Source organism: Ailuropoda melanoleuca, chromosome 6, assembly GCF_002007445.2.
Source record: "Ailuropoda melanoleuca isolate Jingjing chromosome 6, ASM200744v2, whole genome shotgun sequence".
Taxonomy (NCBI): domain Eukaryota; kingdom Metazoa; phylum Chordata; class Mammalia; order Carnivora; family Ursidae; genus Ailuropoda; species Ailuropoda melanoleuca.
Genome location: NC_048223.1, coordinates 97,272,957 through 97,290,886, shown reverse-complemented (window position 1 = coordinate 97,290,886; position 17,930 = coordinate 97,272,957). Strand labels below are relative to the sequence as shown.

At 36.3% G+C, this 17,930-nt stretch overlaps 1 protein-coding gene across 7 annotated transcripts in view; it reads right to left on the bottom strand.

Moving 5' to 3' along the window:
• The window catches only part of TBC1D12 (TBC1 domain family member 12), a 104,873-nt gene that overhangs the window by 5,985 nt on the left and 80,958 nt on the right, over positions 1 to 17,930 (bottom strand). For all 7 annotated transcript variants that reach the window (XM_034662970.1, XM_034662969.1, XM_034662972.1 and 4 more), the window contains 5 exons: positions 17,189 to 17,295; positions 10,503 to 10,583; positions 7,860 to 7,948; positions 6,903 to 6,974; positions 165 to 293 (listed from right to left, as the gene is read on the bottom strand). In XM_034662970.1, the coding sequence (XP_034518861.1) occupies positions 165 to 293; positions 6,903 to 6,974; positions 7,860 to 7,948; positions 10,503 to 10,583; positions 17,189 to 17,295 (478 nt within the window). The remainder of the gene's footprint in view (positions 1 to 164; positions 294 to 6,902; positions 6,975 to 7,859; positions 7,949 to 10,502; positions 10,584 to 17,188; positions 17,296 to 17,930) is intronic.

The following is a 17,930-nucleotide window of genomic DNA, read 5'->3' as shown; positions in this document are numbered from 1 at the left end:
CTGAGTCTTTTCTTCAAGCATTCATAAAACTATGATTCAATGAAAAACTTCTTTTAGATCAGATTATTTTGGCCTTCTAATTACTGTTTTTCACTCTAAAAGAGCATTCGGACTACAGAAACTGACAGTCAAAGGGAAATACGAGTCCTTCCAAATGTTCATACCATGCTGTGATCCACACGAAAAAAGGCCAACTGGCATGGCTTATTGAGGAGGTTTGCAAATGCAATGAAGGCATCTGCCTCTTCCAAATTGAGGATGAGAACTGCTGCTATGAAGGACATCCCTTGGACCTTCAAAGAGAAAAGAAATTAGTCGAAATGTGCTTACAATAATAATTCTATACAGTTTATCTTACTGTATTCCTTCAAAATTATAAAGTGATATAAAAGTAGAATTAATCAAGATTTCTTTTTGTTTGTCAATGAAAGTGAATACAGAGAACCTGCCAATAACTACGAAATCTCCCTCCTCTTAAATTTCTTGTTCATGTGTTACAGTTTAAAAAGAATTAGGGAAGGGGCGCCTGGGTGGCACAGCGGTTAAGCGTCTGCCTTCGGCTCAGGGCGTGATCCTGGCGTTGTGGGATCGAGCCCCACATCAGGCTCCTCCGCTATGAGCCTGCTTCTTCCTCTCCCACTCCCCCTGCTTGTGTTCCCTCTCTCGCTGGCTGTCTCTGTCTCTGTCAAATAAATAAATAAAATCTTAAAAAAAAAAAGAATTAGGGAAAATTTTGGAAAAAAGGAGAAAGTATCAGCTTTTACTTGCTACAAAAGCCGTGTACTAATCTCACTTTCATTTTCTCTCAATCTCAAGTCTTTCAAAGTAGAGTATAGTGAAAATCCAGTGATTGTCTTCATTGCCACAGCACATCTGTCTGAGGTAGAAAGTGAGGAACTGAGAATAAAAGAAATGTATGAAAAGTGCTCCTGAAGTTCTAAGGACAGAAGAGGTGGTGGGTGGGTGGACAGTAAGGCTGGGTTCCAGGAAAAGGAGGATGAAGAAATAAGAAAAAACCGTCCCAAGAAAGAAAAAAAAAAAGATAAGCAAAGACACACAGGACCAGCCCAGCTGGAGCACAATCTTTATATTGAAAGAACTTAAGCAGGATGCAATTACAAAGAGTGAAAAGCCTTGAGGAAAAAGCTCAGCCACGCAGATGCTCACTTGTGAGTTATGGACAACTGTTGTACATTTTTGAGCAATAAGTGATATGCAGCCCTTGCTCATTCTTTAACTAAAAAACTTCATCAGGCACTTATTTTTTTTTTTTTTTAAAGATTTTATTTATTTATTTGACAGAGATAGAGACAGCCAGTGAGAGAGGGAACACAAGCAGGGGGAGTGGGAGAGGAAGAAGCAGGCTCATAAGCGGAGGAGCCTGATGTGGGGCTCGATCCCATAACACCGGGATCACGCCCTGAGCCAAAGGCAGACGCTTAACCGCTGTGCCACCCAGGCGCCCCCAGGCACTTACTTCTGGTAGAGATTTGCATTAACAGACTTCCACAAAAAAAACACTAACAGTATTTACAATGAAACCACTGTCTCTTTTTTCCCAGCCAAATGTTTTGAAGGTTTGCCTACAATCACTATTTCTACTTTCTCAGCTCCCTTTGAAGTTTTTATTTTTAGCACACTTCAGTCTGGATTCTCACTCCATTACTACCTGATCTTGAAACTCCTCTTGCCAGGATAACCAGTAACTTGTAAAACCCAATGGGCACTTTTCTATCCTCTTAGAATTCCCTTTGCTTCTGTGATCCAGTATTACTTTGTTCTCCTCCTATTTCTCTGGCTTCTTCTGACTACTCTTTACAAAATCTACAGTAACTCCCTAATTTGATTTTCTAGAGTATAAATTCCATGAGGATAGAGTGTGTGGCGGGCAGAATAACATACCCATGTCCTAATCCCTGGAACCTGTGAAAACGCTATCTTCCAAGGCAAGAGGGACTTTGCAGATGTGATTAAATTAAGGATTTTGTGATGGTAAGATTATCCTGGATTATGTGGGTGGGCCCAATGTAGTCATCATGAGGGTCCTTATAAATGAAAGAAGGAAATGGGGAGACAGAGAGTCACACAGAGATTTGAGAATGCTACACTACTGGCTTTGAAGNAAGAAAGGGGTGGGGGGGGGGGAGTCAAGTGCCAAGGAATATAGGCAGCTTCTAGAAGCTAGAAAAGGCAAGGAAATGAATTCTTCCCTAGAGCCTCCAGAAGGAAAACAGCCCTGCTAATTCCTTGACTTTCAGACTTCTCATCTCCAGAGCTGTCAGATAATAAATTTGTATTGTTTAAAGCCATTAAGTTGGTGGCAATTTGTTATGGCAACAACAGGAAACTAATACAGTACAGAGACAAGACCATGTCTGTTCGTTCATAACTGTATTCTTTTTTTTTTTTTAAAGATTTTATTTATTTATTCGACAGAGATAGAGACAGCCAGCGAGAGAGGGAACACAAGCAGGGGGAGTGGGAGAGGAAGAAGCAGGCTCATGGCGGAGGAGCCTGATGTGGGGCTCGATCCCATAACGCCGGGATCACGCCCTGAGCCGAAGGCAGACGCTTCCACTGTGCCACCCAGGCGCCCCCACAACTGTATTCTTAATACTACAAAATCTGCGGGATGGATGCAAGGGACAAGCTGTTAGCTGTCTGTAACAGATGGGGAGCAAATAGAAGGAATTAATATATTTAATTGAATCTAAGATGCTGTTTAAGAAACATTATTTTACATAACACTAAAAAAGGAAAATGCTGCCAATTAAACAATGACAATGCTTTCCCAGAATTTGTATTTGATGATGCATCAAATCACAAGGCAATTTAAAAGCTCATTCAGATTTATCATATATCACTCTTTTGCACAGATGACAAGAAAATAAAAATAAAGTTATTTCTACAGTATCTTCAAAGTCCAATTTTTCTGAATATTCTGTATGATTTACTAACTTGTGATGTACCAAAATGAGCACATCATTTATGTAGTATTTCTATGAAAAATGCATAACCTAAATCTAATCATGAGGAAATAGTCAGGAAACTACTGAAAAAGTATCAAAAAAGGGTCACTGTACAAGCCCCACAATGGGCATATTACAAGAAGAAGAAGGGAAGAGGAGGAAGAAGAGGGAGGAGGAGGAGAGGAGGAACGAAGAGAAGGAGGGAAGAAGGAGAAGGAAGAAGGGAGAAGGAGAAGGACAAGAAGAAGAAGAAGAAAAGTAGTAGTAGTAGTAGTAATAGTAATAGTAGTAGTAGTAGTAGTAATAGTAGTAGTAGTAGTGGTAATAGTAATAGTAGTAATAGTAGTAGTAGTAATTAGTAGTAGTAATTAGTAGTAGTAGTAATAGTAGTAGTAGTAGTAGTAATAGTAGTAATAGTAGTAGTAGTAGTGGTAATAGTAATAGTAGTAGTAGTAATTAGTAGTAGTAGTAATAGTAGTAGTAGTAATAGTAGTAGTAATAGTAGTAGTAGTAATAGTAGTAGTAGTAAAGCTTCACGCACTGAAGTACCTGTGTAACCCACCCACTTTCTGTTACTTGAACTCTCTCTTCCTTCCCGTGTGCCTGCCTAGGTCATGGGAGGAGGTCATCTACTCAGATTCCCCATTCTTTACTACCCTTGCACACATACATGCAGATCTTTCTTGTTTTAGTTTTGCTGATAATCACTATAGATAAATGAAGAGCTATAATGAAAAATCAATGTGGGAAAGTTACAAAGCTTACAAAGTTCTTACAATAATATCTGAATCCTGGTCTACAGTTTCTGACTCCTCCTGAAATATTGGGAAGTGTGTCTTCTCACTCCCACCTTTATGATTATGCTATACCGACCCTCCAGCCCCACCACAGTGCAAGCCCAGTTCACAGTAGACACAGCCCAGGCAAAATAATAGCTACTTACTTCCTTGCTGCAAAGGAGAAAGCTTGTGTTAGAGGACCTACAGACAGATGATACTCAAGATTCTAAAGTTTTATTCTACTCAGAAGGAACCTATAACCATTTCCTCACAGCAGAAAAAGAATACAATTCAACAAAGCAAAGACCAAGCAATGGTCTTAAACTGGGAAGAGGGTGCCCTGGAGACACACAAAGAATACCTTCCCGAGAGTCCAGGGTACACCGTCATGGATTATTTTTAAGGGAATCCATTCCCAGGTCCTCCATTCACATGTTTGCTTTCTACACATGGTTTGCCTAAGAATGTCACTACATTCACGTTAGCAAGTGAAAGTCACAGTCCTCATACTGTAACTTATGATGGTGAATTGCCCTGAAGCATGAAATGTGAAACAAAAGGATAATTCAAAATACCATTTGGGGAAAGCCCATGGCTTCCTGTCACATGTGAATAGAAAGAGGACCAAATTTCATTATATGTAGAACAAGGATGAATAGCAACAGCTTTCATTTGGTGACCTCACCTCTTCCATACCACCTTCTATCAAAGAATGCACAGCCACTAAGGGAGAGAGTCCCAAGGAGAACAAATAGATAATAGTAATACAGACTGGTGCCCTTGGTTCGTTTAAACATAACTGGAATATGAACCATTACCACTTTTCAAGATATACTGAATAAATTCCAGAAATAAAACTTTTGTGTGATTTATTGATAGATTCAGAATGTGTTATTCACTAATATAATTAAAAACCTATTTTGTTGGGGCGCCTGGGTGGCTCAGTCACTTAAGCATCTGCCTTTGGCTCAGATCATGATCCCAGGGTCTTGGGATCGAGCCCCACTTCAGTCTGCTTCTCCCTCACTCTATGCCTGCCACTCCCCGGCTTGTGCTCTGTCAAATAAATAAAATCTTAAAAAAAAAAAACCTATTTTGTCAAATTACATCATGAAACATATATTCCAACATAGTTTATACTATTCTCTTATCTCATCTTATAAAATAAATCTGATTTGGCTGACTGGTTTGTCGCTAAGGTTTGGCATTATCAGGTTATATTGTGGTCATTTTACATAAATTCAAAGAGCTAATCTGCATAATTTGTAAAATATTCATGTAGGGCTTGTTCATATATTTTTCTTTTTTTAAATTGAAGTATAGTTGACATATATTAGTTTTAGGTGTACAACATAGTTATTTGACAGCTATATAACTCTTATTTTTCTTTAAATGGATGATATATATAAAATCATTCTATTGTTTAAATTCCATTGGCTACACTTTTTAAAAAAGATACAAGTTTTATTTTAAAAAACATTTAGCAAGTGCTAAAAATTAAATCCTTTATAAACTCATAATGAAAAAAAGTTAAATGTCAACTTAAAAATGTGAACATCACGGGTGCACCTGGCTGGCTCAGTTGGTGGAGCGTGAGACTCTTGATCTCAGGGTTAAATATGAGCCCCATGTTGGGAGCAGAGATTACTTAAAAATAAAACTTTTTTTTTTTTTTTTAAGATTTCTTTATTCATTTGTCAGAGAGAGAAAGAGGGCGCACCAGCAGGGGGAGTGGCAGATAGAGGGAGAAGCAGGTTCCCCGCTGAGCAAGGAGCCTGATGAGGGATTTGATCCCAGGACTCTGGGATCATGACCTTTGTACAAACAACAAACAAATCACGTTACCTTAAAAGGTGATAAGTGCTACAGGACAAATATGGCACAGAAAAGGGGGGAAGTGCCAAGTTTGGGAACGGGGCAGGTTTTATATTAAAGAAGATGGTCCAAGTAGTCCTTACGGAGAAAGTGGAATTTGAATGAAGAGTCTAAACTCTCTTGCTCATGTATTATGTCATAGAATAGAAAAAACCTTATGAAATGTTCATATTTTTTAAAGATTTTGGGAATGCCTAGGTGGCTCAGTCGGTTAAGTGTCTGCCTTTGGCTCAGGTCATGATCCAGGGTCCTGGGGCTTTTTTTTTTTCTTAAAGATTTTATTTATTTATTTGACAGAGAGAGACACAGTGAGAGAGAGAACACAAGCAGGGGGAGTAGGAGAGGGAGAAGCAGGCTTCCCGCTGAGCAGGGAGCCCCATGCGGGGCTCAATCCCAGGACCCTGGGATCATGACCTGAGCCAAAGGCAGACCCTTAATGACTGAGCCACCCAGGCTCCCTAGGATCCTGGGATTGAGTCCCTCATCAGGCTCCCTGCTCAGCAGGAGCTTCTCCCTCTGCCCCTCCCCCCTGCTTGTGCTCTCTCTCTCTCTCTTGCTCTCTCTCTCTCTAATAAATAAATGAAATTAAAAAAAAGACAAAGGTGAGAAGATGAGGTTTTATGACTTCCAATTAAATACGGCAAACTGAACACTCAAATTTTTCTTTGTTCCCTCCCAAATCCAACTAAAATGACATCAAAGAAAAAAATAAATATTAACCTAGGAGGACAAACAGAATGGAAAATAATATAAACAGTAAATAAAAATGTCACTAGCATTCTCAAAATTGTAACTAAATGGAGAATGTTGAAACTAAGATATCTGCAGAGGGGGGAACCCAATAAGCAGCAAACCAATTCTGCCACGATCTGGAAGGCTCAGAAACTGGAGTTACCAGGCCCCTCTGAAACTGGGGGGTAAGGCTAAAACTAGGATTGGTTGAATATTTATAAAAGGAGCAAATCCCCTCCTCTATTCTATATGGACAAGTGCCTATGTTCCCCTCAACCTGCATAATATAGGAGGTTTATCTCTAGAGGCACAGGCAAAGGGAGGAGGGAACAGGCACCACACTAACGGCAGTGGCAATTAATAAAAGTTTACAAACAATAATAAAACCCCCTGTAGCCCCTGGGAAGATTCCTCTTTCAGTCAGTTGACAGGCCCAAGAAAAATAAGACAGGCCCAAGAAAAATTTGGGAGCTAGTACAACATAAGATACTTTGGTAAGATAGATAAAATGCTTACATTTGAAAACCAGATTGAAGCAAATACTTACATAACCAACATCAGGTCTGTAACACGTATATGCCCCTAAGATACTATGTAAGACATCATGATATGGGCCACCCTTAGGAGAGAAAAATGAAATGTCAAACTATACAAATAATTGTAAGTTAATTCCCAAATAAGTAATTTTTACATAAACTTTAGCATTTGCTAAATGAGTAGTTTCAGTTAGTATATTCTATCCCTGTCAGAAATATTCTAAACACACTACTCTGTAAGATGTTTTATATAAAGAATAAAAATATTTAATCCTGAACAACAAAAAAAAGCTAAATAAACTCACTTGATGGATGCAAGTTATACAGGCTGTGTACTATTTTAAAGATTTCTAGATTTGGTACAAGAGTATGATGAAAACAGACTGTTTCATTTCATACAACTTTACTAAAAGGAAACTATCAAGCTACACCAAATTAAGTTTATTAATAATTTTAATCTTAATGGTAAAAATTATCATTTTATCAATCTAAACACAGAGAAATTCCACATGTGAGATATAAAGTACATACAAAATGTAATCATTTCTCATAAAGTATAAGCAACTCATGATAGCCTATGTACAAAATCATTTTTATGAACTATATTCTCCTATTTCAATAGTAATTCTGGAAAACTAAGATTTGGGAAAATGTTCTTTACATTTTAACAACTGACTAAGTAAAAATGTTAAAATTAAAATATCTTACAGAATAAAAAGTAAAGCAAAGAAATTCACCTTAATGAATAAAGGTATTATGAGCTATGCTAACTGCAATGCATTCAGTCAGTAGAACAAAATAACAGAAATTCCTTTAGAATTTTCCTACTAGTTTCACACACTTATATAAAGGTCTCTAATTTTTATAGTTTTGCCTTTTAAAAAAATAATAGCTATGCATTTGAGAATTTGTTGCCTTGGACTACAAAAAAATTTAAAAAGTAGTTACAACTGGTTAGAAACCCTCACCTTCTGAAAGATGTAAAGGGATGGAAATGTACGGGATATGTCCAACTTAATTAATTCCAGACTGGCTTCCCGATCAGCAACAGATACACCTGCATTTGCCAGATAGGTAAAATTGATTACTTGGCTATACCCAGTTCAATCTTGTACATACAAAATGATCACATAGCATCGATATGTTACTTAAGGGAAGTTAAAAGATGAATCATCAAGAAATTTAAAGAAATGCCACACAGCTTTTGCTGGAACTTAGAGCCTCTTACATGAATAAAATATTTATATATTTAACAGAAAGGTATATGAAAGATTTCTACTTCCAGTTTTTATACAAGGTAAGTGCAGACTATCACTCCCACAGTAACAACTGGGAAAAAACAAGTAAGTTTCAAATAGCACAAGCTTTTTAAAAAGGCCTAAGAATGCTGTGGACATAGAGAGGTCCAGAGGATTTAAATCCCAGAAAGAGAAGAGTCTTTTTCCTAGGTAGCCATTTTTCTTCCTGGAGGCATCTACCAAGTCTGGGCATGAGTTCAGGACTGCGCCTGCTATAGACAAAGGTACTCTGCTTGGAAAAAGAGAAACCAAAACAGCTTTTCATGGCCAAATAAAACTGATGTGATAGAATCTGGAGGAGCCTAAATGTATAACTGGTTTATTCCACAGGACTTTTGCCGAGTGTTAGTATAGTGCAGAAGGCTGGGCAGGAAAGGCAGAAGGAAATCACCCAAAATCACAAGGCGTTTAGGAGGGTATCTCAGGAGAGGGAGAAGTCTATAATAAAGACAGTTCTTCCTACCAAGTTGTTTGAAACTCACGATGAACTAAGTTTATCTAAAGCTGGAAACTCGGCCTAATCTAGCTCAGTTACTGATTGAACTGAGGTGGTACTCCAACTGCCTGACAGAAAACAGCATGCTTCCTCTGCAGGGGAAACATCAACTTCAGTTTATATATTATTCTTATATACTATGAATGACATATAATAAAACATTTTAAGAAATGCAAAGAAGCAGGAAAATATAACTTATAATCAAGGGGAAAATAAGCCAACAGAAGCAGACCTGAAGATGACCCAGTATTGGAATTAACAAACAAGAATATTAACTGTTAAATGTTAAAGAAAATAGAGGAAAAGTTGTGGGGGGATGTATGGGATGGAAAGATGAAGAATTTCCACAGAGAAATAGAATCTATAAAAGTACCAGGTAGACATTATAGAATTACAAAATATAATACCTGAAATTAAAGATTCATTGGACAGTTCTAATAGACTGATACCAGAAGAAAGAGGATTGGTGAAATTGATTACAGGTCAATAAAAATCACCTAAACTGAGGCAGAAAAAGAAAAAAAATATGTTTTTTAAGTGAAAGACTTACAGGACACTGATAAATGGTCTAATACACATGTCCAAAAAGATGAGAGTTGAGGCAGAAGTAATATTTGGAAAAAAAAAATGGCCAAAAAAGTTAAATGACAACTGCAAATTATAAGCACACAGGTAGTAAGAAATCAGTAATTTAGACAGAATACTGTTTCCCAATGGAACAATTCTTCATCACATGCAATTAGTTTCTACTAAAGTGCAATTTTCATCTCTTAATCATGACAAAAATGTCTCAGAAGTAAATGCGTATGATTTTAATTCTTATACTTACAATACTTCATAAAATGATTTCAAAAAGAATTATGTAACAGCTAAGGCCTTTCCAGTATAAAGCTTCTTACATCTTCACCTTTCTTGCACTTTTAGTTTCCCACAAATAGCTGACATAGCTAACAGGTCTCAGGATGACACTTACATGAACCCATCTCAAAATCAAATCTTCTCTCTAACCTTGTTAAGTCAATTCTTCCCACCCTACTGTTCACTCTCCTAAAATAGAAAGAAGAGTATTCAAGGAATTATACAGAGTTGTTTACATACTCATAAAAAAATCACTCTGTGATATATGCCACTTCTCTATTCCTAACCATGTTCATTTTTACAGTTTTACTTACTAGCAAGAGAAGAAATGTTTGCTATCTATGAAGTAGAACAAATATAGAAAAGTGACTGGCAGACAAATAGCTCTCCATTATTCAAGGACAAGAGATGGCTGAATAAATTTACCTATAGTTAATAAATAATGATAACAGGAAAAAAGTGATCCTATCTTCTCCAAAATGATTAGGAAAAAAAACTGAGTAGAGGTAAAGATGAGGTCTATGAGTTAATTAAATGAACAAAGGCTAAGGCATGATAAGAATTATAAATAATGTATTAGGGAGTGAATGAAAGCACTGAGTGAGGAGACAGGAGGTCATAAGTGAGGAGCGAAGACCATCTATCTTTAAGTTAAAAGTTGGCTTAAAAATACTTCATTGTTTAAGTATCAGTCTTAATGTTGTGAATAAATCCTGGGTTCCGAGGTCCAAAACCCTGGGCTTATGTCACAGCTTCACTGCATACAAGTTAACTACTTTGAGCCTCAGTCTCCTTATACCATTCAGGGTAAGACCACCTACTTAAAGGGCTATTTACATTAAAGGAGATTATGCTCTAAAGCAATTACTACAGTTCCTGACAAATGGTAAAAATCACACTAGTATGTTCACTAGCTGGATTTTCACCCAGAAATTTTAATTAAAAAAAAAAAATCACACCTTCTGTATCATTCTCTGAACTTGTTTCACTGAAGCTTTTCCACCGTTCTTTTGCTCTTGAGAGGAAGATTTCATAAAGTTCTGGGGGAAAACAAAATAAAAATTAATAAATAGTAGGAAAAATACATTCATATATTTTAACTTTTACTCTTTTTATTTTTTTTTCTGGCCATGGAAAAGGTTCATTTGTAAACCTGGGGCCACACAAGGAACAAGGTAGCTTTGAGAGTTAAATGCCATGAGAAATATATACATGGAAACATGGGATCACTTGGGAGAGTTGCCTAACACAGGTGGGGGATAAAGGAAGGCTTCTTAGAGGAAGTGATGACTGAGCTATCCCATAAAGAATAAATACGAGTTTTATAAATGAACAAGGTAGAAGAAGGCATTCTAAGAATTTTCATCATGGGCAAAGTCACAAAGAGAAAAAAAGAGATCATGACTTATTTGCATGAATTACAAGTGATTTCAGGACTCTCAGATTATAAGGGGGTAAGGGAGGAAGAGGGGATGATAAGGTTGGATGACAGAGGCAGGCAATAGTTGCTGACAGGATAGGACCTGAATGGCATGCTGAGGGGGTTAGAGTTTATCCACAGGTGCAAGGGCATAGCATGCTCTAATTTGTGTCCGTTATGCCAGCAGTAGTGTTGTGGGTAGGATGAAGCTGAAGTTCTGCTGAAGGGAAGTTAGAGTTTTATTGTAATAGCTCAAGCAAAAGATAATGAGGCTTGAACTTGAGCAGTGATAGTACAGTTGGAGAGAATAAATGAACACAAGAGATATTCAGAAAACAGAAAAAGAACTTGTTGTCAGAGAGTGAGCGGAAGAAGGCAGACTCATTAGGACTCCCAGGTTTCTGGCTGGGGTGGCTGGGTAGATAATAATGCCATTGAGAGAATGAACACAGAAGCAGCAGCAAATTTGTGATTTGTGGGGAGGAAGGTGGTAAGTTCAGTTTTGGACAAAGTGGATCTGAAGGCGGTACATGCATACTGGAGGAGTTTGGGAGCCATCCGTGCACCGGTGAGGATTAAAACCATTCATAAGTGTGTTCAGGGAGATTATTCAGGACAAGAAGAAATGAGAAATATGGATTTCCAGGAAAGACAAATATTTAAAGGGTAGACACAGGAAGAGGCACATCTGAAGAATAAGAAATGCCCAAAGAAATAAAGCCAGTTGTTCTAGACACCAAAGGAAAAGAGCATTTCACTAAGTATACATAGGATAGGGAGTTGCTGTGTGACACTGGAGAAGTCAGTTAACCTCTTCTAACCTCAGTTTTCTCATTCATAAAGTGGAGATAGTACTAGTACTTATATCCTGGGGCTTTAAGTATTAAATGAGATAATAAATGTAAAATCTTGGAAGCACTTAGATGTAAGCTACAAAGAAGGAAGTGATCAACTATACAACATCACAGAGCAAGACAAATTCTGAAAAGTGCCCATTGGAATTTGTAGCATAGAGGTCATGGGTGACTTCAGTGGGAGCAACATCTAAGGGTAGAGAGGGGGCAGAAGCCCAACTGCAGAGATCTGAAGAATCTGTAGAATATACCTTTTAGCTAACAGATTGGATATATGGGGGGAAATGAATTCTGATTTAACTTTTAGTCCTAAAAATAGAGAAAAATCCTATTATAGCTCAGGTCTCCCTTTACATAGCAGGCATCAAAATTGTGGCAAATTGAAGAACTTGATTCTACCAAAACTATTTATTACCACAACTAGAAAGATAGAAAATAAAAATATTGCACAGTGGTTATCCAATTAGCTACAACAGAGAATGTACATATGCAGCAAGAGATGCTTTTGCTGAAGGAGTATCATTGTGGAATAGCAGAAAAATGATTTTTGGAGTCAGTCAGACCTAGATTCAAATACCAGATTTTCAGTATTTGGGACTTTAAGAAAGTTACGTGGTCACTCCTGGAACTTGGCTTTCTTCCTAAGTAAACTGGAGAAAAATAATATCTACTCATGGGAATACTGATGATTAAACAAGATAATTTTCATAAAGTTCCTAACACCTTATAGACCCTTAATAAATGCTAGTGCTTATTTTCCTTCTCTTTTGAAACTGGTTTCTCCATTATGATATTGCTATCTAAAGCTACCTAAACTTCAGATTTGGTCAGAGGACCTGCATTAAAAATCTCTACTCATATCTTTTCATTTTAAGTCCCCAATCACTTTGAGACTACCACTTTATGCATCCATACACAGGATCTCGATACAACTTCAAGAACAGAAGAAACAAATTTTTTCTCAATTCTCAGATTTTGTCTTTACTTTCTAACCATTACTGATATTCTTTTTTTTTTCTTTAAAGATTTTATTTATTTGACAGAGATAGAGACAGCCAGTGAGAGAGGGAACACAAGCAGGGGAAGTGGGAGAGGAAGAAGCAGGCTCATAGCAGAGGAGCCTGATGTGGGGCTCGATCCCATAACGCCGGGATCACGCCCTGAAGCCGAAGGCAGACGCTTAACCGCTGTGCCACCCAGGCGCCCCTAACCATTACTGATATTCTAAATTACACAAAAACAGAACATTTCAACAACAGGTGAACAGCAAAAAATACTTCTTACCGAACACCAACAATTATGTACTGCCCAAAATGCCAAGACCATTTTTGCTTCGATTAATCTTTTTTATAAAGTTTGTTTAGAGGCAATACAATGAATATGATTTTTTAAAAATTCAAATAGCATAAAACAGTATAGAATGAAAAATAAATTTCCTTCCCTCAGATGTAACTATGCTTACCAGAAATCTAAAGATGAAAATATACAGGCACAAGTATATACAGATCTATCTTCCTGTTAAAAAAAATTTTGTGGCAACATATTACAGCACTGACCTGCATCCTGCTTTATTATATTGGAAGCTACTCCTTATTTGGAGACTAAATCTGTTTTAGTTTTCTTTTTTTTAAACAACTGCACAGTATTCTAATGTATGACTGTACTATAATAAGTATTCTTATATTGCCGAGCATCAGATATTTATAAAAAAGCTGACCAGATATATTTCAAACGGACTCTTAACTATTTTGATCTCTTCTCCTTTCTGTTCATTTTTCATTACAACTAATGGTTTAGAAAGAACATCTTTTTAAAAAGTCAAAATTTCTATTATTTGAATCTATCAATAATTTGATAAAAGAGGTAGAAATAATTTTTTAATTTAGATACACAATTTTATTTTTTGCCGTTATCAGGTACCAAACTGAAGTTCACAATTTCTGACTTCAAACTGATTCCAAGCCACACCCAGTTTCACTATTCCACTCAAATTTTAAAGCTGTCCTGGAAGAAGAAAGGCTCACCGAATAAATCCTCACCTTTAGGAGCCACAAAATTGATCTAATAATAAAAATACAGTAATGCATTTTAAAACATCAAAGGACATCTCTCCAGAGAAGATTTACAGTGCTTGTCTACAAGAAGACCTGCAACTCAGCTCAATTCCATGCTTGACTCCACTCCACATGTCTCATTCATCTACAAATGTAAGAACTTGAAGCAGACTTAAAGATGTATCTTGGACTTGAATTGAGAACTCTTTAAGATTAGTGTATGTTTTACTTTCTTATTTTCTGACAATGATGATATTGTACATATACTCTAAGCAAATTTCACTTTCACTATAATTTTATATCCATTATCACAAATAACTGTTAGAGCAATCCTTTGAGATACCTAATAATCTAATTCCATTTACAGATGAAGAAAACTAATTCTCTTAGATGTTCAGTAATTTGCCCAAGGTCACAAACCTAATGTATAGTGGAACCAAGATTTGAACCACATATGACTGACTTTAGTACCCTTATTCTTATTCTCTATTCTACAAATTCTAATTCTACTATTCTATTCTTACTCTACTAACCCTTGCTCTACTATTCTCTAATGGTTATAAATTTCATGATTAAAATGAATAGGTAAAAAGTCAAACTGTGAAGAGTCATTAAAAGGAAACAAAGTTATTAAAAGTAAATTTACTTCGGGGTGCCTGGGTGTTTCAGTCAGTTGAGCGTCTGACTCTTAAATTTGGCTCAGGTCATGATCTCACTCAGGGTTGTGAGATCAAGCCCTGCATTGGGTTCCATGCTCAGTGCGGAGTCTGCTTGAGATTCTCTGCCTCCTTTCTTATCCTCTCCTCCATTCATGCTCTCTCTCTCTCGAAAATAAATAAAATCTTAAAAAAAAAAAGTTAAATTTACTTCAGTTGAAATTTAGCTTCCTTCCTATCACTAATAAAAAAGAATGATCACCTAAGTCCATTCCTGAATATACAACTGTTTAGTAGAGAAAATATAAAATTACTTTCAAAGTAAATGACCTAGTTACATTACCAGCTTTATAAGTTGAGTTTGAAAAAGAACTTTCTGATTACACTATCACAAAAGGTTGATACCAACTAAACCAATATTTTAATATAGAAGGTATTAGGACACTTAACATTCTAAAGTCGAAGTTCTCAACAAAACTGCAAACCAAATTTCAAATAGCCATCAATACTTTATCACCTCATCTGTATGTAAAACCAATTCCCATGACTTTAAACAATTACAATATGTCCAACAATCCTTCACGTCAAGGATTTTATCTGAGAGTTCTGAATATAATGTAAAAATATTTCCTTTTAATTAGTTTCAAGCACAGAGGGCAAAAGAAACCTTTCTTTCTTTGGAGGGAACAGTTACGTTAGGTAGACTCCAACCTTTTCTAAGTTAAATTAAAAACTTTAAATTCTTCCTCCTCTTATTTATTTTTTTAAAAAGTAAACTCCTACCCCCGACATGGGGCTTGAACTTATAATCCCAAGATCAAGAGTCGCATGTTCTACTGACTGAGCCAGCCAGGTACCCCACTTAATTCTTCCTTTAAATTATATTTTTAAAATTAAAAAAAAAAAGTCTGGTTAAAGTAACATGTTCGTTATGGGATACTTGTGAAAATCAATGTTAAAAATCATTCATAGGGGTGCCTGGGTGGCTCGGTTGTTAAGCATCTGACTATTGATTTTGGCTCAGGTCATAATCTCAGGGTCCTGGGATTGAACCCCGCATCAGGGTCCCCACTCAGCAGAGTGTCTATTTATCTCCCTCTCTCTCTGCCCCTCCCCCTGCTCATGCTCTCTTTCTCTTAAGTAAATCTTTTTTAAAAAATCATTCATAATCATGCCATTCAAAGTTGGCACTACTTTTAAGACTAAAGATAAATATTTAAATTTTTGTTATAATTCTGTCCAGTTATGTATATAATGCTGATTTGCTACAATGGGCATTCTTGTAAAAAAGCTTCTGTACCCAATCCTAATAATTTTCTTATTCTTAGAACTAGAATAAATAGGTCAAAGATTACTTTTGGAGGCCTTTGATAAGTATCTCTATATTATTATCGGTCATACCCTATGTGGGTAATTCTCATTTATTTTAATCACTTTTGAGAGGTAAAAAACAGTACCTTGATGTTCTTTTAACATATATGTCATTGCTTTGGCTATCACTAAGGAAATGATTAAATAAATTATAGTACAGCCAAACTGTGGAATACAGTGCAGCTACGGTATGCCATAACGTATACTTGTATGTAGTGACATGGAAGAATGTTCAAGGCAGGTTATAGTGTGGAAAAAATAAGCCATGGAATAAGCTTAGGGCACATTCTTTTTTGTCGGGAAAAAAGAAAAGAAAAAGAGAAGCCTTAAACATTATCATATGTTGATGCACACTTTTTTTTTACGTGCATAAAAAAGATCTGAAAGAACATACACTAAACTGCTAACCTGTACTTACAGTAGGATCAAAAGCAGGAGTTCGTGTAGAAGAGCAGGAAGAAACATACAATTTGTACCTTACTATTGCCTTTTAAAAAATTAGTATATGAATAACACTTTTTAAGTAACAGCAACAATCTATATTCACATTATTATACCAGAGTTCCTAAGTCTTCCTGTGGTGCCACTGCCCACCATTGGCATTATCACTCAGACCTATTTAGTACTTTTTATTATTAACTACTTCACATTTTCCTCTATTTGATATTATCCTCATTTTATCTTAATTTTTTTTTTTTACTGCATCAAAGCTACTTTACATTTTACTTCTATCCTTTAAGGTTTTAAAAAGCATTAAAAAAATAAAACATTTCCTGGAGAGTCTTCTTACTTCTTTTTCTGTTTTTCAAATTTGAAAAAATTTTCAAATAATTGAAATAATTCAAATAATTGAAATTTTCAAATAAAAAAAAACCTGAAAGCACTGGTTTGGGTAGAGATGTAGGAAAAGAAACTTCTAGCCTTCCACCAATATTTATGTTTTTTTGAATAGAGGGGAAATCTTCCCACAATTGGACTATTTTATTTTTCCTTGTATATACTTATACATCCATGGCTACCTAGAATCCCAGAAGTTACCTACAGTGAGGATATTTGGATGTCAATAATATTACTGATGATTATCAACTAAAGGAAAACCCATAAATCTTATTTATGTAATAACTTACTCATTAAATCATACCAGGTTTTAGAGGGAGTGGGAATGAAGCATGCTCTTAAAATGACATTATATATGGTAATGTCTTTTTAAATGCCAATCTACTAATCTGCTTTGTAACTCTGGAGATGGCTACTCGTATGTGTGGGAGTAACTGAATATAGAATACAAACCAGGAGTGATATTTAGTTCATTTCCTACAGCTAGACTCCAAACTTTCCCACGAACACTAGGGGGCAATCCCTGCCACCACAATTCTCGAACTCTTCTCGTACTACGCCTAGAATTAAAGGGGGAGAAAAAAAGGAGAGAGTTACTTTTTATACCAAAAACACTAGTTGCTTGATGGTTTACCTAGTCTGTGACCAAGTGACTGAATGATTTTTAAGAACACGGTTAAGTATATGATGCATTCTTTCTGTGGGGTTCATGTTTGTAGGCAACAGAAACCTAAAGTATATACAGCACCCTAAAGGAGGACAATAGTAATTTAAAGGGAGCCGCCTTCTACAACTACCACTTATAGGGTACAATGAGAGAATCGGAAATATGTGGACAATCACACACACACAAAAAAAAACAGGATAAAAGGAACATAAAAATCTGTTGTCAACTCAGTACCAAAAGAAAACCATAAGGTATTTACTATGGGTAAGGCCCTCGTCTTCAAAAGGCAGTGTAGTCTGCTGAAAAGTGTAGGCTTTAGAGTCAGAGAGACCTGAGTTCAAATCTGGTTTAACTATTCATTAATTGTATAACCTTGGGCAAATCATTTAACCTTTCTGACCTTGAGCTTCTCTATAAGGTAAGTAGGAGTAAAGGCTCTAAGAATCAAATGTGATTACTTATGTAAAGAGCCTAATTTGCTATCTGTCACATTGTACCAATATTCAACAAATTCCCTATGCATATCCT